General features: G+C 56.7%; 1 protein-coding gene across 1 annotated transcript in view; it reads right to left on the bottom strand.

Annotated features, from left to right (window-relative positions):
- The window catches only part of MDGA1 (MAM domain containing glycosylphosphatidylinositol anchor 1), a 54,634-nt gene extending 43,148 nt beyond the window's left edge, over positions 1 to 11,486 (bottom strand). The window contains exon 1 of the mRNA XM_012746922.2: positions 11,280 to 11,486. Within this exon, the coding sequence (XP_012602376.2) occupies positions 11,280 to 11,346 (67 nt within the window). The 5' untranslated portion in view covers positions 11,347 to 11,486. The remainder of the gene's footprint in view (positions 1 to 11,279) is intronic.
- Between the last annotated feature and the right edge of the window lie 13,349 nt (positions 11,487 to 24,835).

Below are 24,835 nucleotides of genomic sequence, written 5' to 3'. Positions count from 1 at the left end.
TGCCTGGGATGCCAGTGAGGCCTGGGATAAGGATGAGGTTGGCAGGGGTGGGGGAAGGATCACAGAGATGCAGGCATAAAACGAATACCATGTGGATGTGCCCTGGCCCCTCCCGAGCCTGGTGACGGCACAGGAGGATGAGAACAATCCAGCTCCACAGTCCTTTGCCATGGTTTTTAACTTCAGCCTTGGCACCTAATTGCTGTGTGACCTTAACAAGACACTTGCCTTCTCTGGTCTCAGTCTCTTAATGCACTCAAGTTTAAAGATCAGCTTCTGGGTCACTTAAGGCCACTGGCTGGCAGCTGAACTCGCTCCTTGCCATACCCTTGTGCCCCTCCTCATGGCCTTTTCTGTGTCTACCCTGTGGTCTTGTGATGGAAAGGAGAGTAGTGAACCCCAGCCTTGCGCTGGCACCTGGAGTCACAGGCCTTCAGCTTGCCTTGTGGACTTCCGCATTTTTCCAGAAGGTAGACTAGCCTCCCCGAGGTCCCCCTGCATTTCACTGGAGCACCAGAATCAAACGCAAGGAGAGGAGAGCAGAAATTCAGTTCCTTCCCCACCTCTCCCTTCCCAATACCCCTCTGAGAGGTGGGGAAAGTGCTTTCATCAACAGTTTCTAAAGAATTATCCGGGGAGTGTCTCAGAGCCCAGGAGACATTCGAGTTCAGCTCAGAGGCCTAAACCTTTCTGACAAGAGGCTGTCACAACAGGTTGAAATAAGGTCAGACGATGAGAAGAACTTCCCCAAACGAAGGGCCCGAGACGCTGAGCAAACAGCAGGGGAGTCTGGGGTCTGGTGTGGGCGTGGGCCTGCTGAGCGGCAGAAAGACGCGCCTTTGGCCTCTACAGGACTCTCTGGCCGGTGGCTTCGGGCACCGCCCCTCCACTTCTGTTCCCAAAAAGCAGGAGGCTGCTTTTTCCGGGCCCACAGAGCTCTTGGCTGCTGGGACTGAAAGGAGACACTGCTGGAGGAGACAGGAACCAACAGTGGACACGAACGACCCCACGGAAGTGCGGACCGTGTGTGGGCACTGGCAGACGGGAAGCTGGCAGGACCCTCCCGTGAATGTCCAGCCAGTCACTTCTCTGCTCCGGGTCTCGTCTTCCCTAAGGTCCCTTCTGGGCACCCTCGGAGCAACCAGAGCCCCCCCCTCCCCCCCGAGCTGGCAGCGGACGGCGGGGCAGGAGAAGGGTGGTGGTTCAGTCTGCCTGAACCTTCTCATCCGAGAAACGCCAACTGACCGTGAGGGGGACTCGTGGCAAAGACCGATCATTATCTGCCTAGTGTCCACCCCCTTTCTTTCTAACAGAGCCCTGATATTTGCTTACGTGAGAATGCACCCATCTAAAAGACTACTTCCCGGCCTCTCTTGCAGCTAAGAACGGCCAGTAAGACGTAAGGGACTTCTGGGAGAGCTCTTTAGAGGAAGCCAGCTCAGCTGATAGGCCTGCCTTTGAAAGGTCCCTTCCTTCCTCCTGCTTGCAATGTGGCACGATGGCTGAGCCCCAGCAGCCCTTTGGTGACCTTGAGGCAAAATCTTCTCAGGCAGAGGTTCTCAAACCTTGCTGCACATTGGAATCGCCTGGGAATCTTTTAAAAAAAAAATATGCTGATGCCTGGTTTGCACTCCCAGACACTCCAATTTAATTGGCATGAGGTGCAACCTGGACATCAGGATTTTTTTTAAAGCTTCCCAGGTTACTCTAATGTACAGCCAAGTTTGAGAACGACCACAGTAAGGAGAGCAGAGCAAAAACTGAGAGGAGCCTGGAGAGCCTACCTCTAGACCTCAGAAATTCAACCTTAATTCGCTGAAGCCTCTGTAGTCAGCTCTTTGTTTCTGTCATAGCAACGGAATGTGATTCCCGCAGCAGGACTCGGGGTCCTCCTGCTGCTCCCATGGGCCAACCCATCCGCCACACCACAGGCTGAGGAACAAAAATCTGCCAGGTAGTGCCCTCAGGAACCTCACGCTTGGGGCACTAGACAAGCACTCAGCTTGGCAGTAGGCAGGCTTGAGTTCAAATCCTGACTCCACCATCTGCACACTGTAGGGCCTTGGGCAAGTCACTCAATCTGAACCTTGGCTTCTCCACCTGGAAAGCAAGGGCATTGGAAAGGCCTGCTTTCTCAGCTGTGAGCTCCTCGGGGGCAGGTGCCATTCACCTCTGCAGCCAGTACCCACCCCCCTTCCAGACACGCAATAGCCACTCATTAAATATGTGCTTGTTTTACATTGAATTGCTACTATGCACTCCAGCTCTGAAAATTTCACTTTATTCCTAACCAAACGAGGAAGAGAACAAACAAAAGGGCCACATTTCCAAAAGGTAACAGAGGCTGGGCATGGTGGCTGATGCCTACAATCCTAGCACTCTGGGAGGCTGAGGCGGGAGGATCATGGTGGCATGCACCCGTAGTCTCAGCTACTGAGGAGGTTGAAGCAGGAGGATCACTTGAGCCCAGGAGATGGAGGTTGCATTGAGCCCAGGAGATGGAGGTTGCATTTGATTGTGCCACTGCAAGCCAGCCTGGGTGACAGAGCGAGACCCTGTCTCTTTAAAAAAAAAAAATGAAATCTGTATTTCTGAGGCAGTCCCCACCTCTCTAGGCTCCGGACTGGAAATCCTTTGGTTAGCAGCCAGGAGAGGGGGCAGTCTCCAAGCTCCTGGCCTACACTTCCAGTTAGCACCATTAAAGTAGAAAGCCTCCCTGCTCGGATTTTAAAAAGTAGTAAGTAGGATTTTTTTTTTTTTTTAAGACGCCAGGGTCCAGACGAGCTTGGTTGAAACTAAGCTTGAGCAGTGACCTGGAAAACCTGGAAATGCCCTCAGAAAGCCCAAGGGAGGAAGACATCTGTTTTGGCCTGACTCATGCGGATGCCCCGTCTACACCAGCTGTGCCCGAGCATCAGCTGAAGAGCTCTTGCCACCACACATGCCTTGACGCCACCTGCAGAGTGTCTGATGCAGGAGGGCGGGGCGGGGCCGGCGTCTGCTGTTTAAGAAGCTCTCCAGGTGGCTCTGCCATGCCGCGGCTGAGAACCGCTTCTCTGCACGGCTACCAACCCTCCAGGTAATCAGGGTATCCCAGCTGAGCTGCTGGGACTGGAACGGACCCAAGAGGAGCCTGGGTGGAAACTTCGAAGCGCCCTCGGGGCTGCCCAAGCCACCACCCACCCCTGCAGCCCCAGCCTCTCCCAGGCAAAGGGCCGGGCTCGGGTAGCGGGAACTCCGTTCCAGCCCTCCCTGGCCTGCCACATGTCTCAAAAGCGCAGCCTGCACCTCCTGCTTCCACATGCCGCCCACGCCCGGAGCTCCCTGCCATCTGCCTGCCGCCCCCTCTGCTCTCGTGAAACAGAGTCCCCATAGTGCACCTTAGAGTTTACAAAGTGCTGTCACTCTTGGGCTTCTCTGTAATTCCAAGAGGTAGGCGTGCCTGAACCAGCCTTCCAGACAGGGCAACTGAGGCCCAGAGACGTGAGGCTGCTGTGCAAGGACCCTCGGAGGCAGCAAGCTGCCCACCTGGCCCTCCAACCGGTCTGGCCACGTGAGCCCAATCCTCTTCCTTTATGCCCTTGTTGTACAAAGTGCGATCCCTGGGCCACCAGCCTCTCGTCACCCAGTTTGTCAGAATCTGGGTTTGGCAGAATCTCGGCCCAGGCCCAGCCCCGCTGAACCAGAACGCGCCTTTTCACAAGATCCCTGGGGGAGTCCCGTGCACGGGAAGGTCTGGGAGCCCCACCCTGTGCTGCAGCTGCCCAGAGCTCCCAGCTCCCAAGGCCCTTTCCTCTCTGTCCCCTCCTCTACTCAGACAACAGCTCTTCCTCCCACGCACTCCGTCCTGACTTTCAGGTCCATGTCCCCTCTCAGGTCTACTCCCTCTTCCTAAACATTGGTGCTCCCCAGGGCCCTGGCCTCAGCTCAGTCCTTCTCTCTCTCTCTACTCTTTCGTCCTCAGCAATTTTATTCCACCTCATGGTTTCAACCCACATCATTCTGTGGACATAAATCCAGATGTGCAAATCCACCTCTTCAGAGTTGATCTCTCTCAAGCACCCATGCTCATGCCTACCTGGCCTGCCAATGTCCCTTCCAGATATCCCAGCGCCAGAATCCCAAGAAGTTCAAACGTGCGTTCACATTCTCATTAAAACTATTTATTAACACTCTCTCTGGGAGGCCAAGGCGGGAGCATTGCTTGAGCTCAGGAGTTCAAGACCAGCCTGAGCAAGAGCGAGGCCCCGTCTCTACTAAAAATAGAAAAATTAGCTGGGCATGGTGGTGCATGCCTGTAGTCCCAGCTACTGGGGAGGCTGAGGCAGGAGGATTGCTTGAGTCCAGGAGTTTGAGGTTTCTGTGAGCTAAGATGATGCCACTGCACTCTAGCCCGGGTGACAGAGCAAGACTCTATCTCAAAAAAAAAAAAACGACCCTATCTACTGAGGTCTTGCTAAGTGCCAGGCATGTGCTCAGGGCTTCCCAGCACTGTCTCGTAAGCCCTGCGGTGAAGTCCGATTATCTCCATCTGACAGGTGGAGAAGCCGTGGCTGAGAAAGCACAAGGAACTTCATGGACTCTCAAGCTGGTGCAGGGCAGAGCTGGGGTTCAGACCCAGGTTTCTGCCCAAAAACTGAGACTCTTCACTACTTCACTGCCCCAAACCTGTCCAACTTCCAGCGGCTTTATTCACGACCTGTTATCACTGTGGGCCCCGTCTCCCAACTCTAAACCCGAGAGCATTTTCCGCCTCCATCCCTTGCCTGAGCTCTTGCCGATACACATTTAGTGCCTAATGACGGCACAGTCTCCTTTCCTGCCTGTTGCAGCAGTCTCTCACTGGCTCCCTTCTCCCACCCTCAACCCACCTGCAATCTATTCTCTACATGGCAGCCAGGGGAATCCTATTTGAAAGGTGTTAGTTCATGAACCGTCTCTGCTTAAAACCCTCCCGTGGTCCCTCATCTCACTCAGAATAAAACCCAAAGTCTTTACACGGCCTTCAAGGCTCCAAACAGTCTGGACCTGCTAACTCTCTGCCCCCTCTCCTACTCCCCTGCCCCAGCTCACTCTGCTCCAGCCACACTGGGCTCCTCGCTGCTGCTCAAACAGCCCAGGCATGCTCCTACTCAGGGCCTCCGCATCTGCTGTTCCCCTGCCTGGAATTCCACACCCTCCTGACAGCTTCTCCCAAACCCAGGGCTCCAGCCCCCTCCTCTCAAGCCCAGGCTTTGCAATCAGCAGCTCTGAGTTCAAGTCCGGCTCTGCCACTTGGACGAGGGCTTTCATTTCTCTGAGTCCTCAGTTCACTGTTCAGTGAAATGGGCTGATGAATGACTTTCTCAAGAGGTTATGGTGAGGATTGAGGAAGATGGTGCATATTCATGATCTCAGCCTGGATAGCCAATGTTAGCAATTTTTATTATTATTGCTTTACTATTCCAACCCTAACTGCCCCAGTTCCCTTTCAACTTATGCTCCGGCCCAACCGAACAACTCACTACTCCCCCCACACACCCAGTTCCTCCACACCTTCGCCACATGTGCCGTCCGCCTGGGGGCCCACCTCAATCCTCACTTCTGTTTGTCAAGGTGGGTTCAAATGCTCCCTCCTCCACAAGGCCCTGGAAGTAATTTCTTCCCCTTCAAATCCTCACAGCCTTGTATCTGTCCTTGTCACGTGGCATTTATCAAGCTCCTCCAGGAACCAACTCGCATGTGATCCCGCTCCCCTTCCCCTCCACCTCATTCATCTCAGGAGCCCTGCCAATGACCAGAACCGGGTCTTGCTCAAGGTAGCGGCTCAGTAAATATTTGATGCTTGGTGAGTGAAAGGAGCAACCCACTGCTTTCCTTACCCCCACATCAGAAGCTGCACTGGGATCAAGTCTTGGAGCCACTTCTTAACAGCTGTATAACCTTGAGCAGGTCACAGACTCTTAGAACCTCAGTTTCCTCATCTGTTAAATGGGGACAATTGGCACATGCCAACCTCTTAGAATGTCATGGGAAGCAAAGGCTATGAAGGCATGAAAATGCTCGGTGAGGCATTTGGCACTTACACACTTAGAAGGGACTGTCGTTATAACCAGAGGTCCTTCCTGAGGTTCATTCCTCTCTGCACAAAAAGATGCCTGAAAGAACCATCATGATTATTGAGGGAGTTTTCCTTTCTTTCTTTATACTTTTATGTATTCTTTGATTGTTTTGCAAAGAGCACATGTTACTCATGGTAGTTACTCATAGTGTTACTCATAGACCTGGGGGAAAATAAGATTCCATTGTTTTAAAAAAAAAAATTCATTCCTTTGAGCTAAGCAGTGCTCTTGCCTCCCATATCAGCATTTAAATGCCACAGGAGCCCTTAGTACCTAGAACCTTCCCTCAGCAGATGCCTGCCTGCAAAGCAGGCGCTTCTGATGACGGGGAAGAAGATGCAGAAGGGAGTCATGCCCTGGGTTCAGCCCGGCATCCCCAACACACAGCCCTGGGGAGCTTAGCCCACGAGCTAAGCCGAGTCCCGCCCCTCTGGCCAGGGAAGACCTGGGTGAGCTGAGAGTACAGGAAGTGTGGCTTTGACCACGGGCAGCTGCCCAGGGACATCGGTGGGTACGTGGGAGCTGGAGGGAGGCCTGGAGCTCCAGAAGGCCCTAAGGAGTCCCCTCTGGCTCCAGGCTGAGGAATTAGAATAATGCTCATACCTCAGATAGGGTGAGGCCCACGAGAGCCCAAGAAAGGCAAGAAGAAATGTGGTGGCCAAGCCCTCCCCCTGCTGGCCACATCTGGAGCGGCAGCGCCAGCCACACAGGGCAGGGCCCCAGGCAGTTAGTACACACCCACACACCAGGCACCTGGGACCTAGTCAGGCCCCCTGTCCAGAGGCAGGTGGGGGCTAAGGCAGGGCTCTTCCAGGACCGAGAGGCCCAAGGTTCCATCGCCAAGGTCCTCCGTCTTCACTGGGTGGGGCGTTTCCTGGCCCAACCTCGGTGAGCCCCGCCATGAAGAGATGGAAGTCAGGAGTTGGGGGTGGGGAGGCAGCTGGGGGGGTTCTCTACTTTCCTGCCTGGGTCTTACTCCTCCCAGGCCCGCCCCTGCCTCCTGGGCAGCCGGGAGAAGCTGGGGCTGCACCACTGCCCGGTTTCCACTCCCGCCCCCAGGTATTGATTTCCTGCATCATTCATTTGCTGGGCCTTGGCGGCTGTGATTAGCTCCCTCCATTCTCCCTACGGAGCGCCCCCCGCACCCCCCACCCGTCCCTCCATGTTCCAGCAAAGCAGAGCTAATACCAGGCTCTAAATGAGGCTTTGCCACCCGGCCCCAGCAGCTCACAGCCAAGCCTGGCCAATTACACGTGGACTCTTGGCTGTCCCCAGCCTGCTCCGTCAACAGTGCTTTCCTGGCTAATAAAATCCCCTCTAAGCAGCCTCCCCCCCTCGCCTGGAGCCCCCACCCATCCGTGAAGCACAGACTCCCAGGCTATAATAGTAGGGAGGGGCATCTCGAGGACCCTGAACCTCAGGGGGCCCTCCAGCCTGACAGCAAGGCCTGGGGAGCCCTCGGGCTGGCTCAAGGGCCAACATCGACGTGGGCAGGGACGACAACGCTGTCAAAACAGCTTGCAATTGCAGACACAAGGCGCTCGCTCTCCCGCGTGCAATCTCCATAACTGGGAAGGAAGAAGGCACAGAGTGCGGACTTTCTTGAGGACATTACGAAAACTCTGAGCCTTCTGTTAGCCTGAGGGAACCGAAGTTTTCAGAGCCAGATGTGGACAACGGCTGCAGAGCAAGGGGCAGGAAGAGTGAAAAACCCCAAGTGCCCACGCCCAGATCAACACACAGGAGACAGCACCAGGAGACTCACTTCCTGAAATTCCTTCTCCACGTTCCCCAGAGGAGGGGAAGAAAACCTGACTTGGTGATAATTTTGTAAGCTATGTTGCTCTTGTCAAATTATTCAACATCTGTCTTCATGTTCCTACAAAAATTAGCATAGGATAGTAGTTTCTGATGACACCTTTGGTGAAATATTTTGACTTCCACCAGTAAGTTGCAAACAACCTGTCTTAAGGATAATGTCAATTCCCACTTCTGCATATTAAATAATCCAGGGGTTTGTTGTGTTTTCGTAAGGGAGAGGAATCCCACCAACCTGCCGCGGGCTGGAAGTCCGGCTGCTGCGAGAGAGGAAAGGAAGGAGGGACAGAAGGGGGGTGTTCTCTGAGGCCATCCACACGCAGGGTATGCTTCCTCCACCGCCTGGCTACCGCCTTTGCCCCAGAACTAGGCCTCTGGGGCCGGCTCAGCCCCCCAGCCTGCCAGAAAGCAGATTACAAGATCCATCCCAGAAGACAACAAACTGGGCCAGGAGATCGGGAGGAGGGAGGGAGACTGGCTCCAAATGGACCATCTGGTCCAGCACTTGGCTGTTGTAGCATCTGTGCCCCAAAGAAGAACAAAGCCACCTGGCCAAACTAAGAGGGCCTCCCCAGCCCTACTGCAGACGTGGATCTCACAGAGGACGGGTGGACCTCAGTAGGAAGCAGGGGGTAGGGCTCCTGGCACCTGCCTCCCACCAGCCTCAGCGTTTGGTCTCAGGCCAAATGCCCGTAGGTTTTCCCTCCACCGCCTGCTCTTCTCTTCTCGGCTCCTCAATTCAGCCGCTGCATTAATTGGCCCCTCCCTCAGCCACAGGAGCCTGGAGGTGGAGGGGCAGGGGCTCCCTCCCCAGGCACACATTTTTCTTGGGTGCCTTGAGTGAAACCTACTGTCACTTTTCCAAGGCAACACTGGGCTTCCAGCCTCTTCTCCCTTCTAGGGCTGCAGCCTAGGACTCTATGACTGTCCCTAAGCAGAGACCCACAAAGAGTCCTCACTGCCCCGCCAGAAGCCCAGTCCGAGAGAGACTCCTTGGGGAGAAGGAATTTCAAAAAGCCTTTCCTCAACCTCCCCCCCCCCCACCAACCACAGGTCTTCTTTCATTCAACAAATATCTGCCAAGGTATGTCCAGTCACCGTGACGGGTGCTGGCCCCTGCAGCTGCTCTTACTCTCTCTCAAGCCACCTCATCTGCTTTGGGGGTAGAGAAAAATGGGGGCGGGGAGGTAGAAGAACTAATCTCAACTCTTCTTTTAACCCAGTCCAGGTCCTACAAAGATGCTCCTTTCTGCTGTGTCTGGCCAAAGCTCCTAGCATCACAAGAAACTCGGTGACCTCTTGCTGTCTGTCCTCTCCCCCCTCACACTAATCTTCCCGCCTCTCCATCGCCTCCACAAACACTCCCGCCCTGCAACTCCCCTGAAGCCCCAACCTGCCCTGAAGCCAAGCTCTCAAAGGAAAGGTAGAAAGAATGTCACCCAAGGGCCAGAGGTCGGCCCCAGGGTGCCCAGCCCTCGTTGATTTGCTCTGAGTGACAGCAACCGGGACCTGGGCACAGGCAGGAGGGGACAAAATACAGAGAGAAAAGGGTACAGATAAGCCTACGGCCGCATCCTGGCCCCAGAGTGCTCTGAAATGAGGGTCCACAGAGGCTGTCTCCCAACCCCACCCCACGGCTGGGGTTTCTAGGCTAGGTCCAGAGGAGCCTGTCAAGATGGGGCCCCGTGCAGCCTGGAAGGCTGGAGAAGCTAGAGGAGACGGGTTTGCCCAATCTGCCCAAGAGCACATGGCAGGAGTGGAGGCCAGCAGCCACAGCGAGGGTTCTCCGTGCTCCCCAGAGCCCTGGGTGTGGTGAGGGCGCAAAGGCCTCGGTTGCACCCCTCTCAGGCCACCTCTAAGGAAGCGGTGGAGCTGTAGGGAAACCCTGGAAAGAAGAGGAACTCCCAGACCACTGCCCTGGGGAGGCCACAGCCTCCAGGACCTATCCAGTGGCCTCCTCCCCGCAACCCATCCCCTCCCAGTCCTGGCTGCATTCCTCCTCCTTCCTGCCATTTCTGGCCTATGTGAGGGGCCAGGCAGTAAGAGACACACAAACTAATTAAAAGGCAGAGTTTGGCCAGATGCCTGGGCCAGCCTCACCAGGGAATTAAGCCCAAGCCAGCTAGCTATGTAGGGCCAGGAGCCTGTCACCTCCCAGACACCCCTCAGGACACCCCTTCCTCTTGCCAGGCAGACAGACCAGATACCTTCCAGGAAGAAGCATTTAGCACCAGCACCTGAGGCTGGCAGCGGGGGACAATGCCTCTGCCACCCCACACAGAACAGGTCAAACTCTCCCCGATATGAAGGGGAATCATTAGGTCCTTCGCCCCAGAGAGAAAGGGGGAGACAATCCTACTCACTCCAGCTACATGTCACCAAAAAGTGACCTACAAATACCACCCTGCAGTCAGGAGAAGGCAAAGTAAGAGCCACTGGGCCTTGGGAGACCGACTTTCCCCGCTGTGGGGTGAAGGCACTGTGGGAGGGGTGAGCCTGGGTGACCCTGAACGGATGATGCCTGCTTTGAGGGCCCTCCCTGGGAAAACCCACGGGGTGGGAGCGTGAAGGGGTAACCAGAGTCCCCCTTGGCGCCAAGGAGCAAGGCGTGGGGACGCAGGAGCAAAGCTGCGTGGCAGGAGGCAGAGTTTGGACACGTAGCCCGATGGGCGCGTGCCGTGTTCGCGTTTCCTGGGGATGGTGGCTGAACGTGTCTGTGTGTGCGCGCAGGGAGAAGGAAGGTGGGCTGGCATTTTGTAGCGGGGAACCAAGGACGGGAAGAACTGGAAAGGTCCGACAGGGATGCCGTGGTTGCAGGCACCCGAGTCAGCGGCTGCCGGCATCCGCTCGGGCTGTCAGGAAGCGAGCAGAGGAAGCGAAGCCGCAGCGACAGCGAGGACGGCGAGCTCGCCGCCCGCCACGGTGCCGGCAGCCGGCTCGCCAGCAAGCCGCGCGCAACTCCGGATCGCGCATCGTTAGGCTTCCACTCGGAGGCCAAGCCAGGAGAGAACCAGGATTCGGCGCAAGTCTCTGCCCCAGCCCTGGGCGGGGGTCAGTCGGGGTCTCTCGAGCCGACTGGGTGCTCTCAAGGGTTCCTAGTCATTCCCGCCCCTAGCAAGGTTTGGGAAAGTGGGTACCTCCCCCCGACATTCCCAGCTTTACGCCAGACCCTACGACAGGTCCCCGTGTTTGGAAGCAGCTAGCTCGGTCTCCTCACGCCCTGGAGAGGGCGGGGACGTGGGCAAACACTCCGGAGTCCGGGCCGAGGGCTCCGCCAAACCCCGGCAGCGCGCACTTTGCGCCTCTTGCAAAGTTTCCGCGCGGGGCTCAGCCAGCGTGGAGCGGGACGCGGGCTCTTACCGTAGACTCCTTGTCCCCGGCAGTGGAAGGGGATCAGCGCCAGAAGTAGAAGGCAGGTCACCTCCATCTTCACGGCCGGTGCTTCATCCCCGCGAGGCGGCGCAGCCCAAGAGGCGGCGGGGGGCGCATCCGCCGGGGGCCCTGCGACGCCCCTGTGTGCCCCCCTTTCCCTGAGAGGCGACAGCGAGAGCAGCGGCGGCGACGGAGACTAGGAGACTGAAGAGGCGGCGGTAGCGACCTGGGTTTCTCCTCCGGCGGGGCCGCTGCCCGCGTGGGGACGCAGGGGGCGCTGGCCCGGCCCCGGGTGCCTCGGCGCGCCCAGCGCAGAGGCCAGCGCCCCGGCCCAAGGAGCCCGGCCGCCAAGCCGCCCCGCGTCCCCAGCGCTGTCCGCGCGGGGTGCTGGGCGCCGGGGACCTCTCTGCGGCGGCGGCGGCGGCGCTTGAATCCAACAGGCCACCGACGACTGACAAACTTGTCGTTTCCCTGCCCTGGGGACGCCCCTCCGCGGAGAGGGGGCGGGGAGGCCGGGGCCCCGCTCGGGTTAATCCGCTGTTTCCAGTTCTGCGGCGGGTGCCGAGGGCTCAGCGGCCCGACCCAGGGGGCCCGGGCTGGGCGCCCTCCCGGCGGCGAAGGAGCCCCGGCCCCGGCCCTCCGGAGCCGGGCAGCGGCGCGGGCTGCGTTCGGCCGAGGCGCGAGCGCCGCGGGTCCCCGGCTCCGCGAAGTTAGCCGCGCCGCCGACAAACCCGGAGGAGGAATCGCACCCCGGCGCCCCGCGGGAATCTGGAGAGCAATTCCGGGCGAGAGGGGCCCCGGAAGGCGGGGAAAGGAGGAAAGTTTGAGTCGTTTGAAAAATATTCGCGCTCTCGCCCAGGCCGGGGCTGCGGCACGAGCGCCGCCCGCCGCCTCCGCTCGCCGCGCTCGGCTCCCGCCGTCTGGCCGCGGCCGCGGCGCTCCCGGCTCCGAGCTCTCGGGAGAGCGGGGCTGCGCCGCGCCCCAAGTTGGTCGTCCCCGCCCCCGCCCGGCGGCCTCGGGCGGCGGGGGCCCGGAGCGGGCGGGGCCGGCTGCGGGGCGCGGCGGCCGCTGGGCTCTGGGCCGCGGGAGCGCCGCGCTCGCTCGGCAACTTGGGCTTTGCTGTGCTGCCTTCTCGCCCCTCGGAGCTTTTCATTCCGCGCTGCTCCCGCCTCCCTCCCGCCTCCCTCCCTCCTCCTCGCGTCTCCGCGCTCGGTCTCTCGCTCTCCCACCCTTTGTCGCTCGCTCTCCTGTTTGATTCCCCTCCAGTTAAAAAAAGGAGCCAATTAAAGGCAGCCCAGCTCGCCCGGCCCAGCCTCTGTCCAATTTCCTCGCCTCCCCCAGGACCAATTAGAGAAAACAAAACAGGGCTGGGGGAGCAGACTGCCTGCTTTCTTTTCTCTCCCCTCTCTTTCCCTCTCTCTCCCCCCACGCTCCCCCCTCTCCTCCCCCTCCCCCTCCCCCCTCCCGCCCGCAGCCCCCGCCCCCCCCCCGCAGGAAAATGTCAGAAAGCAGAAATGGATCCATCTATCCCGAGGACAGTGGCGAGGGCCGTGGGTTTCGGCGCGGGCTCCGCAGCCGCCGCCCGCACACTCGCTCCCGCCCGCCTTGCACACGCAGACCGGCCGCCGAGCCGGGCGCACCGACCCCGCACGCTCGCGGGCGGGCACGGCCGCTCGCTCCGGGAGCCCGAGCCTGCAGGGCTCCGCACACTTCGTGAATGTTTCGTACTTTGGGGAGGCGGGACTGAGGCGAGATCCAAGGGAAAGGCCGGGGCGCCTGCGGCTCCGGGGGTCCTGCAGGCGCGCGAGCTGGGCCGCCCGCTGTCGGTCTGCCCGCTGTCCGCCGGGCTCGGGAGCCGCCCGCCCCCGGCCGAGCCCCCGCCCCTTCCCGGGCCTTTGGGGCCTCTCCCCGGGTCGGGCGAGGGGCCGCGGCTGGCGCAGCTGGCCGAGCGGCGGGCGGAGAGGTGGCGCTTAGAGCTCCTGCCCTTGCTGCCACCCACAGGTTGCCAACAGGTTTGCCCGCAGAACCCCTCGGCCAGCGCTCCCCCAGGACACCCCACATTCTCCCCAGCACGCCTCCCCTCAGGACCTCAGGCGCCCCCAAGCGCCCAGGGCGCACGTCCTTCCCGCCGCAGCCGCGGGAGTCCCGCACTCGCGGTCTCCGCTACCTCGGCCCGGCCCTCGCGGAGCAGGCGAGGGGGGAGCGCTCCTCCCAACCGCCCACGGGAGGGGCGCGGGCTGCGGGGCGAGGCGGGGGGCCTCCCCTGGGCCTCCGCTCGCTCCCCCCACCTGGTCCTGCTCATCTCACCTGCTCCTCTGTCGCCGCTATTTATCTCCGCGTGTGCGCGGGGACTGTACTGGGGCGGCCCGTGGGGGCGCGGACAACCGCAGCAGCTCACAAGCGGGGAACTACAAGCCATCCTCCTCTGGCTCCCCAGGACCGCTCAGCATCCTGACTGCGACGGTGGTTCCACGACATTATGCGTTTGTCAAAACTCGAAGACCTGTACATCAAAAAAGGGTTAATTTTTCTTCATGTAATTTAAAACATAAATCTGACAACAATAATAATAATAAACTATCCCTTCCCCAGGCCCACTTCTGCTGGGTCCCTCCTTCCAGACCATCCAGGGTTTAGTGGCTCAGGAGCACGTGCTCCTGAGTGCCAGGAGGGGAGTGGGGGGTGTCGGGAAATGCCTGGTGGCATGGGGGGGACTCCATCAGCTGACGCCTTCTCAGCTCCCTTTCTGTCCACTTCCGGAAGTCCAGAAGTCGGAGAACATCTGAAGACCTATTCTCCAGCCCATCTCCAAGTGTTTGCGCCTCCTTCATCCCCTCCCTCCTCTTCATCCCCTCCGTCCTCTTCATCCCCTCCCTCCTCTTCTCTCCTCCCTTCCCCATGGGTTCAAAGCAGCATAAGGGAGTCCCGACCCAACTTAGTGCCGTGCACCCAGTAGACGCCAGCTGAAGATTTGTTAAATGAATTAGTGAATGGTGCCCATCCTAGTCCAGATACCACAGGTCCAGGAGACCCTCAGTGTGGCCATCCTTTCTACTCCCCACCCCCAACCATTACCCTGAAGGAACAAAAATCACATTCTGCCGCACAGAGATAGGGGCTCCCCCCCCCACTCTGAAAAAGAAGTTACCCCGATTGAGCTTGTGATGATGAGGAGTAACTTCTTTTATTGTCATCTTCCCATTATCGCATGGTTCTTGGAAGTGCCCCCTCCTCCAGGAAGCTCTCAGGGAGTGATCGCAGTGATTCTGGCTCTCCCTGGCTCTGCCCACGCTGAGCTGAAGGAACACTTCTCTGCATCATGGGAAACTGCCCTCGTATTTTCCAATTGGCTGTTCCAACCTCAAACACCAGTCAAGTGCTCCTCTTTGGCTTTGGGGTAAGTTACTGGGGACAGGGAACCCCACTGACTCAGCTGACCTTCTCTCAAGTCCACCCTCTATGAACACACACTAGCCTGGAGCAGAGAGAAGACCTGTGATGGGAGAGGGGCGGGGCAGAGGGGGAGCAGAGGACCAGAGTGGAGCCAGGCTGGGATCGAACATTTGCTGGAGCTAATCCAGTTGTGAATACTCTGCAGCTAATTGTATGCGGTGTAAATGCCTCGACAGCCTGTTTGTATGTGCCTGTGAGTTCAGTCGTCACTGTCTCCTCCCCAAGTGTGCCCGCCTGCTACCTTGGTAGAGCCCTGTGCTGAGGAGGGGAGGCAACCGGGGAGGAGGGAAAGAGCACTCGACTTGGGAGCCATCAGCCCTGCGTTCCAGTCATAACCGCTCCAGGCCTCAGTTTCCCCAGATGTAAAGTGGGTAGGATCCCTATCTCACAGAGATGTTGAGAGATGTGAGTCATAATAATGACAGCTGACCCCACATGCCAGGCACTGTCACGTGTATTAACTAACCCTCATAACAACTAAGAGAGACAGGCTGTCACTCTCACAGAACAACACAGAAAGACTGAGTGACTCATACAGCTGCCAAGTGGCCAACAAGAGCTTCGACCTAGTTAGCCTGGCTCAGTGACCTTGCTCTTTCCCACCGTTCTATGTCAAAGAGGCAAGGGCCTGGGTAGCTGGTCATGTTTTCATAAGAAGGGAACCTCATACACAGAGAGCAATTCTCTGGACCCCAAATCGGGCTGTTGAGGGCCGGGAAGGGGGTGCGGGGGGTAAGAACTAGATGGCTAGACCTGAGGGGTCCTGGCAAACAGGCTCAAACCGAGGCCAGGCTCTCTGCAGGCTCAGTGGTCAGCACCAGGCTGCCAAGTCTTGGGTTCCAACAGAAGATGCTGGAAGGTCACCTCCCTCTGGAGAAAAACCCCATTCTTTTGCCTCAGAGAAATCCTAGCTCTTGGGCTCCAGGAGGTCCCAGGAACTAGCTGCCAACTAAAAGGCTGTGTGACCAGCCAGGGAACTGGAGCGCCAGGCGTTGGCCGAGCAGGCAGCTGCAGGGCTTGTTGTGGGAGCATGTTACTAGAAAGCTCTCCCATCACTTCCTGCCACCAGCTTGCCTCCTGCAATGGGAGAGAGGGCGAGAAAAGAAGAGTCTTTGCCGGGATGCTGTTGTCGCCTTGCGAGGGAAATTGTCTCTGAAAATCATACAGTGGCAGGTATTGATTCAATCTCAGAGCAAGACAGTCTCTGGCCAGGTGGGGGAAGGCTGGCTGGGAGGGGATGAGGAACAGGGAGAGTTATGGGCCCGTTGAAAGACCAGTTTATTAATTCAGGCTCTAACAAATAGCCAATTAATGGCTCCAGCTGCTAATTAGTAAGCAGTTAACTCCTGTTATAAATTGTGCAGCTTAAGACTAGTGATAATGCAATCCTGTCATGACACCCATGGAGAGAAGGGGCCCCACAGACTTCTGTCACCCAGGGCCTGTAGCCCCACGCTCCGTCCTCACCCCATACCCCCACAGGCCCTCTGCTGGCAGAATGCAGGCAGCAGGAGAGCAGGGATCTTGTCTGTGTCCTCATTGTTCACTCATTTCACACATATTTAATGAGCACCTACCATGCCCCCACAGTGCTGTAGGCACTGCAGACTCAATGCCACCAAAATGGACAAGAATCCCTCCCTTCATGGAGGTTGTAGTCTAGTGAAGAGACAGACAATAGACTACCTAAAAAAGGAAAACAAACAGTATTTAGATAGTTAGGAGTATTCAGGAGCATACTAAAGCTAGAAAGAAGAGTAGGTAATTTGATAGCTGAAATGTCACAGAAGGGTATCCAGAAAGAGCCCACTAATATGGGAGTCATGACCTTAAAGAGGAGGGGGATGGAACCATGCCAATATCTAGGAGGAGAACATTGCAGGGAGAGGAGATGGCAAGTGCAAAGGCCCTGCGGTGATGGGGAGGATTTGGCTGAGATCAGAAAAGCTTAGTGGGCAGGTCACTTGGGCCCTGGCGTTGTTGCAGGACACTGAGTGTTACTGTGAGTACTACGGGAGCTATGACAGGGCTTGAGCAGAGCAGGGAAGGGATCTGACTTTAATTTGGTAGGCTCACTCTGTGCCGTGTGAGGAATAGATTAAAGGGGGCAACGCAGTATGCCCAGCGCCTGGCACAGTGCCTGACCCTGAGTAGGTGCCCCATCAATGCTGACCTGTGGGTTGCTGAATGAACATTGACGGGGCTGGACTGTGAGCCTGGGAACCATGCCCACACTGGAAAGGCCGATTTACTCGGATTCTCTTGTGAATTATTTCACAACCATCACCATGGGTGCCCTCACATCAGAACTCTCCAAGAAATTAGACAACTACTATCCTACTTGGTCCTTAAAATGTCCCTGTGCCATTCACTGCCATTTTACAGATGTGAAAACTGAGGCCAAGAGACATTCACTGCCTGGCTTGCTAATACGTGATGGCAGGTATCAGTTCCAGACTGGTCGGGGGTGGGGCGGGCAGACACAAAGGGGACAGGAGTCTGTCTCCCCTTTCTGGCCGCGTGGCGTGACTGCACGCTGCCTCACTGTGTGACTTTCCCCTCTTGGGCTCCACCTGGTCGTTTCCACAGTGAGCAGGTGTGCCTAGACTGCCTCTAAGATTGCCACCCGCACCAGACTCTGAAGTCCTGCGAGCTACGTCTGAGGCCTGATATCTGGACGCCACCACTTCCCAAGTGAGGGTGGCCTGGGCTCCCTTTGTCTCAACTAATGTTGGAAAAGGGGAGGCTTTGCTTAACTTTTGTGAGCTGACAGTTAAGTAGATCAAAAGCAATTGTGGCTTAACACTGACCTGAAACACACATGGGCTTCTCGCTCTGAGCGGCTGTGAGGAGCACTGATTTACCCACCAGGCTCTCCTTCCCCACTGGGGGGTCTGGGAAGCGGGCAAGAGGGCCGGGAAAGTCTGGTTCTCTTGACTATTTATTGATGTAACAAATATGTATTGAGCCAGGTATTGTGCCTACGTCATGCCTGGAACCCCATTGTGCTGGTGACATCCAACCAGTAAAGACACAACCCTGCTCTCAGGGAGCCCCAGTCTGATGGAGAAGACACAGCCCTGAGCCTAAGGCCCGAAGCCTTTAGGAAGACTGAAGCTGGCAAGTAGCTGTCACCCCTGAGCAGGGAAGATGGCTATTATAGGGTCACAGATCCTATATAAAAACGGGGCCAGAGCCAGGCATGGTGGCACATGCCTGTAGTCCTAGCTACTCAGGGCGAGGCTGAGGTGGGAAGATCTCTTGAGCCCAGGAGTTCGAGGCTACAGTGAGCTATGATGGCACCATTGTACTCCAGCCTGGACAACAGAGGGAGACCCTGTCTGTAAAAAAAATTAAAAATTTGGCCAGGCACAGTGGCTCACAACTATAATCCTAGCACTTTGGGAGGCTGAGGCAGGAAGGATCGCTTGAAGCCAGGAGTTTGAGACCAGCCTGAGCAACATAGTGAGACCCCATCGCTACAAAAGAAACTAGAAGAATTAGCTGGGAGTAGTGATGTATGCCTCTAGTCCTAGCTACAGGAGGCTGAGGTGGGAGGATTGCTTGAGCCCAGGAGTTTGAGGTTGCTGTGAGCTATGATCATGCCCCTATACCCCAACTTCAGCAACAGAGAGAGACTGTCTCAAAAAAAAATTTTTTTAATGGAGCCAGGCTATAGATTTACCAATAGGCACACTGTAACCATAACAAAGCATTCACTGCATGGGTAAAGGCTAAGAGGACAGAGAAGTAGGAAGGCCCAGGCCGCTTGCTCTGCGTTGCCTACCTTTTCTTTAAGCCCGGTTGCCTGCAGCCTTCCACACTGCAGCCACGCAGGAGAGAAGCAGCCTGGTGTTTTATTTGGGTATTTTCTCCTAATGCAAATGTCTCTCTGGACTCTTGGGAAGGAGGCCTGTTTGAAGGCGAGACTGGGAAGCTGGCATGCAGCCGTCAGGAGGCAGAGGGAGAAGAACTCTCTGGGGTCCAGGCCTCACCCCAACAAAAAGCGCCATTCCTACCTCACTGCACTGACCTCCCCCTCTGGCGAAGGGGACCGCAGAGCACCTGAGGTCAGCTCCCCTCCGGAGGCCGCACCTGCTCTCTGGCCTCACAGAGCCCGCCCCACCCAGGCTTAGCGTGGGCATCCGGGTATCGCGCGCGGTTTCCCTGCGCGCTGGGAGCCCAAGGGCAGGCGGGTGTCCGGCTCACGTCTGGGTCCCTCGCAGTGGCCCGTGCAGGCTGAGCACACAGTAGCCGTTCGAGGTTTGCTTGCTAAAACGGACTGAGTTGGGGACACTGACCGACTCACGCAAAAGCAGGCTTTGGGCAAGACCTGGATTGTCAGGGTAACAGAGGTTCGGATTATCCAGACGATGTGTAGGTCAGGGACAAACAAAAGGATGAATGTGTAAGAAGAAACGTTTGATTTACGTACAGGCGGAGGGGAAGCAGATTCTCAGGGAGGGGAGGCAGGCAGGTGAGGGCGGACCTTCTGCGAAATCCCTGCGGAAAGAGGTGGCAGGGCAGTGACTGCCCCGCTGCGTCCCGGGACGCTGTCTGCGAGGGGAGGCGCGGCAGGTGCGCTCCCCGAAGGAAGGCGTGGCGCCCTGCCGGGCTGAGGGTGGCGCCGTCCTCTGGCACCTGCTCCGGGACCTCCGCAGACGCAGCGGAAAGCGTCGAGTTTCGAGTTTCGCTGAGCTGGTCTTTCTCACCTTCTCCCCGGCCGCTCCGCGGGAAGCAGGATCAAATGTCCTCAAGCCTGAAAGGCCTGGCCGGGGCGGGAGGGGAGGGGGCGACAGGGGTGCGCCCCAGGGACAGGGCCCGCGCTGCCCTGGCTCCCTTCCGGTTTGACGGCCCCAGCCACTTCTTTTCCCTTTGATCCAGGTGGGGGAGGGGCGGGCGGTCTGGGGTGGACTCTGGGCGCCCAGCGCGCGGCAAACGCTGCAGGGGGCGCCATCCACACAGGCTACGGCGGGCACGGCGCCCGCCCCGCCCCCACTGTGCGCGTGGTGGCCCCGCCGCCGCCGCGCCCTCCGCTCCGACCCGCCCGGCAAGCTGGCGCTGTCCCGCCCGGTGCCTCCCTTCCCGCGCCCCTTCTCCGCCCAGCCCGTCCCCAGCCCCCTGTGGCCCCCAGCCCCTGCCTGCGCCCCTCGCCGCGCTGGCCCCTCCCGGCCGGGCGCCACCCCCAGGATGCGCGCCCACTGCTCCGAGAGCGCCCGGCCGCCCCCCGCGCCTGCGCTCGCTGTCGGGGACGCGAGCCCTGGGGACTCGCCGCCGCCGTTCTGATTAACTCCTCTCGCTATGTGGCTCTCCCCGCTCTCCTTGGGGACCCTCCACGCCCACCTCCCAGAGGGCCTTCCGGATCCACACCTGGTACAGGATGTGGAAGGAACCCCCAGGGGCCCACCTGCTCAGCCACTAGAGGATGGTCCAGGCTGTTCTCTTCCCTCTTTTCACCCCCGAACCCAGGGCCTACCTGAAGGAGTGTGTGTTACAATTACATAACCATAAAATGCCCCTCTTAAAGGCCACTTGCCCTCACAACCACCTTTGTCATCTTCCTTTTAGCGATGGGGGAACCGAGGAACAGAGAGGGTCAGTCACTCCCCGCAGGGCCACACAGCAAGTCGACTGTACTCAAACCAGAGAATCTGACTCCAGAGATGGAGTCTGTAGTCTTCAGCACCACTTGACGCAGCCTGTCACCTAGGAGAGGGGCCAACAGCTGACACACTAGAGCTGCGCTGGCCAACTCAGCCACTAATAGCTATTTACGTTTAAACAAAATAAACTTTAAGTAAACTTTAAAATTCAGTCCCTCAGTCACACTGGCCACATTTCAAGTGCTCAGCAGTCACCCGTAGCTGGTGGTCACCATGCTGGACAAGGCAGACACAAAACATTCCCATAATCATAGGACTTTTATTGGACAGCAGTGCTCAGGAGTCCTTGATTTTCAGCCCGGATCTCCTGCTGACGAGCTGAGCAAGCCTGGGCAAGTGCTCACCGGCGCTGTGTCTCAGTTTCCTCATCTGGAAAACAGAGGTAAGAATCGTGCCAGCCTCCCAGGGCTGTTAGGGGGATTAAATGAGAAAATACGCGTGAAGTGTGGGCACAGAGCTTGGCACGTAGTAAGCATTCTAAAAAGTATTGGTTTATTAGGAATCATAACCCAGTCCTTTATTTAACAAAGTGGGTAGCTAAGGACCAGAGAAACAAAGAAACTGCCCCAAAACCACACAGCAAACTCAATGCCAAAAGCTGGGGCTCCTAAATCTTATTCCACTACACAGACTGATGATACCACTAACGATATCGATGAAGGACTTTCACACTTGGTCCTCCCCAGAATGCTGTGACATGGTTAAATGAGGTTTCTTTGACCCCATTTTAAAATTAAGAAACTGAGGCACGAAGAAGGTAAAGGAACTTCTTCAGAATCACAGTGCTATTTAGGGCTGGGACTTACCTCTGCTCCGTGTTCTTTCCCCTGCTTCATTATCCACGGTCTGCGCAAATTAAGGTGTGAATGTTTGGGGGAAGTATTTGTATGTACGTGTTCATCTGTTCACCATGCAGAGCTCGGGGACCTGTTGTCCTCTATAGATAGAATATAAATTACATAAATGATCTCAATTATGGAAAAAACCGCATATAGAATAAAGATGAGATGGACGGCTAATACCATTTTAATGATTATCGTGGGTGATGGGATTATGAGTGATTTGCATTTCTGTCTTTATATGTTTCTGTTTCTCCCCAGTTTTCCACAAGCAGCATGTATTATTTTTACAATTGGAAATAAATGAATGTTATTTTCAAATACACATATATTTTTAATTAAGTTCCTCTGGCGTTTCCCCTGTGGCCTCCTCGGCCCTCTGAGTAGTCAGGAAGGCTGACCTGGGGCTTGGCTTTGCCCAGCCAGGGCTCCAGGAGGCCTGTGTGTGCCTCTCCTTCCTTTATCTAGAGGCCCACAGGTCCCCCTGCACTGCAGTGGGTTTGCATCTTGCAACATCAAATCAACAACATCCACATGCCATGAACAAATATCAGATTATTTTATTTTTTTAAGTCAAATAAATTCTGATCCCCAAGTCTCCAGTTGCCACAATGTTGAGAAATCAGCCTTAGTTGTTTTTAGGGGGAGTCTCCAGAGTCATAGAAGAATCTGGGACCCAGGAAAAGTGGCCTTGGGCCTTTGCGGTTGCCATGGTGATTGGCCCCTGTGCTGTGGCTCCTAAACCCTGGGTTGGGCCCAAGTCAGGCCCCACTGCCCTGGACGCGCTCTGAGAGGTCTTCGCAGCAGCCCTCTCCACGACCACAAGTGAGCCCTGGAGACGCTGGGGCGGGCACACAAGCATCTCCATCTGGCACTGCCGCCCGAGATGCAAATCTCCGCCCCTCCCGGCAGCCTCCCCGCCTCCCTTGCACTCGCGCCTCCCCGCCCTCCACTGGGAGACCTCTGCCTCTCAAACCCAACTGGATGGGGGCACCCCTGCCGCCTTCACAGCAAAACTCAAAGCTCCTTGAAGCAAAAAAGCAGACACTGACATCAGTTCCTTTCTTGGGAGGGAGGATGGAAGGTCTGTCATTATTCCAAGTGAAACAGGAAAACACAAAATAACATTTCAGCATAGATTCTGGCTGCACAACGCATGCCTGAACCTCAGTTCAAAGCTACTCGGGGCCGGGCTGGGTGGCTCCTGCCCATAATCCTAGCATTCTGGGAGGCCAGGGTGGGAGGATCGCTTGAGGTCAGGAGTTTGAGACCAGTATGAGCAAGAGTGAAACCCCCATCTCTACTAAAAATATAAAAAATTAGCCAGACATGGTGTCGCATGCCTGTAGTCCCAGCTACTCAGGAGGGTGAGGCAGGAGAATCACTTGAGTCCAGGAGTTTGAGGTTGCTGTGAGCTATGATGATGTCACTGCATTCTAGCCCGGGTGACAGAGCAAGACTCTGTCTCAAAAAATAAAATAAAGGTTTCTAAGGCCTCTCTTTGCCAGGTCAGCTGAAGACACAGGAGCATTTATGTGCCAAGGGGTATAGAATGGAGTCAGGGAAGCCCTACGTCCCCCTCCCTAGATTGGGGGATGGGGACGGGAGTTACTAAAGGGAAGCCCAGGAATTGGAGTCAGAGAGCCTGGCGTGCTGGACCCAAAGTAAATACTCAGTAAATCCTTCTTGTATGAATGGATCCAATCTTGGGCACAGCTCTTCATATCTCTAAGCCTTATCATCTTCATCTGAGAAATGGGCGTCCACCCAGACAACAACTATTTCTTGATTACCTGGCACTGTCGCGGGTACACAGGAGATAGCAGTGAATGCAACAAAGAGCCTCCCTGGTGGAAGTTCTATTGGAGTGGGTGAGGCACAATAAAAGTGTAATGTCATATCAGGTCTAGCAGAATCTGTCAGTGCTGGCCGCTGTCCCCTCATCCTGACATCACCGCCCTCCCTGACTTCTAACTGCCAGCACCTGCATGCCTTTGCCCAGTACCTTCTTTGCCTGCCCACGAAGCAGCCAGAAGGGCCAGGACCCCCAGGAGCCTGGGAGCAGCCCTCAGCCAGTGACTCACAGGAGCTCCATAAACTCTGTTCCCTCTCCCCTCGGGCAGGACATGTCCCACACTGTCTCTCAGAGCTCCCCACAGTGGTAACTGCATAAATAATGCAGCCTTAATTAGCTGCCCTCCCACCCTCCCTTCCTCCCTTCCCCATTCTCCTATGGCTCCGTTTCCTGGAGTCACCAAATACCCTTGCCCTCGAACCCTTGTCTGGGGGTCTGCTGCTGGGAAAATCCAACCTAAGACATCAGGCTGTGACGGGTGCTATGAAAACAAAATTGAAACAGCACAAGGGGGTAGAGAACCAGGGGTGAGGTCACGTTAGGCAGGGCGGGCCGGAAGGTCTCTCCGAGGAGGTGATGGTCAATCAAGGACTTGAGTGAAGTGAGGGCATGAGACGGATGAAAATGGAGGCAGGGGTGTTCCAGGCAGAGGGAACAGCAAGTACAAAGGCCCTGGGGTGCAAACACCCGGAGTAGGGGGATGTTAATCGCACCCACCCGGCCAGCTTGTGGAGCCAGACTCCTTGAGACAGTCGACGTGAACTGTAAAGCCCTGGACACGTGGGAGCCAGGAGGGCTTTTTCAATTCCCTCTTGCGCAAGCGCTCTGCAGAGACTCGCCCAGCCTCCCATCCCGCCTGGGCTGCCACGCTCTGCGCCTCCCCCTCTGCGCTCAGCAGCCTCTCTGGCCTGGAGCAGGGCTTGGGTTTTCCAATAACTCATTAGTGCGGCTTTTGTCGTGATTGAAGAAACAAAAGCCCCAAGAAGAAACAGCATTCTGCGCATTACAGGTTATTTATGAGAGAATGCAGAGCAGCCTCAGCACTGGGGGAAGCCTGGGGAAGGCAGGAAGGCCCTCTGGGTGGGAGCTGGGGCACCTCGGATCTGCCTGGTGCCAGCTACGGATGTCTGTGCCTGGCGGACGCCACCATCTCGCTCCTGCTCTCCCGCCTCAAAGCCAGCCGTGAGTCACCACTGCTCCAGCCACTTAAGTCCACCTACCCATCCAGCTCTTCATTCATTCATTTATTTATATATTCATTTGTTCATTCGAACATGCATTGAGGGCCTACTATGAGATGTGCTGATGTGAACGTTTGTGTTCATGGAGGTGAATCGGCAATTGCGTGCTCAAACCAGCCCGTACCAGCTCACACACTGGCAGCAGCTCTTCCCAGTTCCACATTCAAGCCACAAAGCAGAGCCTGGCCCCAGAAAGCTGGCTGTTAAACACTTGCCAACACACCACTGGACCAGGCCCTAGTGTCACACAAATCTGAACCCCAAGAATTTTACAGTCTAAAACAGGGCAGGACGTGCACCCAAATTACGGTGTATCATAATCTGGCCCACCCAGAGTTGTTGGCCTCAAAGCCATTCAGAGCTAATACAGAGTTGTCTTTGCAACCCAGGAGCACATCAAAAATGGATAATTTGATTGTATCATGTGAGACCTCAGAAGGCTCAATAGAGCAGGTGCACTTGAGCTGAGGCTTTATGGATGGGTGAGATGTCA

This window comes from Microcebus murinus, chromosome 5 (genome assembly GCF_040939455.1).
Source record: "Microcebus murinus isolate Inina chromosome 5, M.murinus_Inina_mat1.0, whole genome shotgun sequence".
In the NCBI taxonomy this organism is placed as follows: Eukaryota; Metazoa; Chordata; class Mammalia; order Primates; family Cheirogaleidae; genus Microcebus; species Microcebus murinus.
This window is presented reverse-complemented; position numbering and strand designations above follow the sequence as displayed.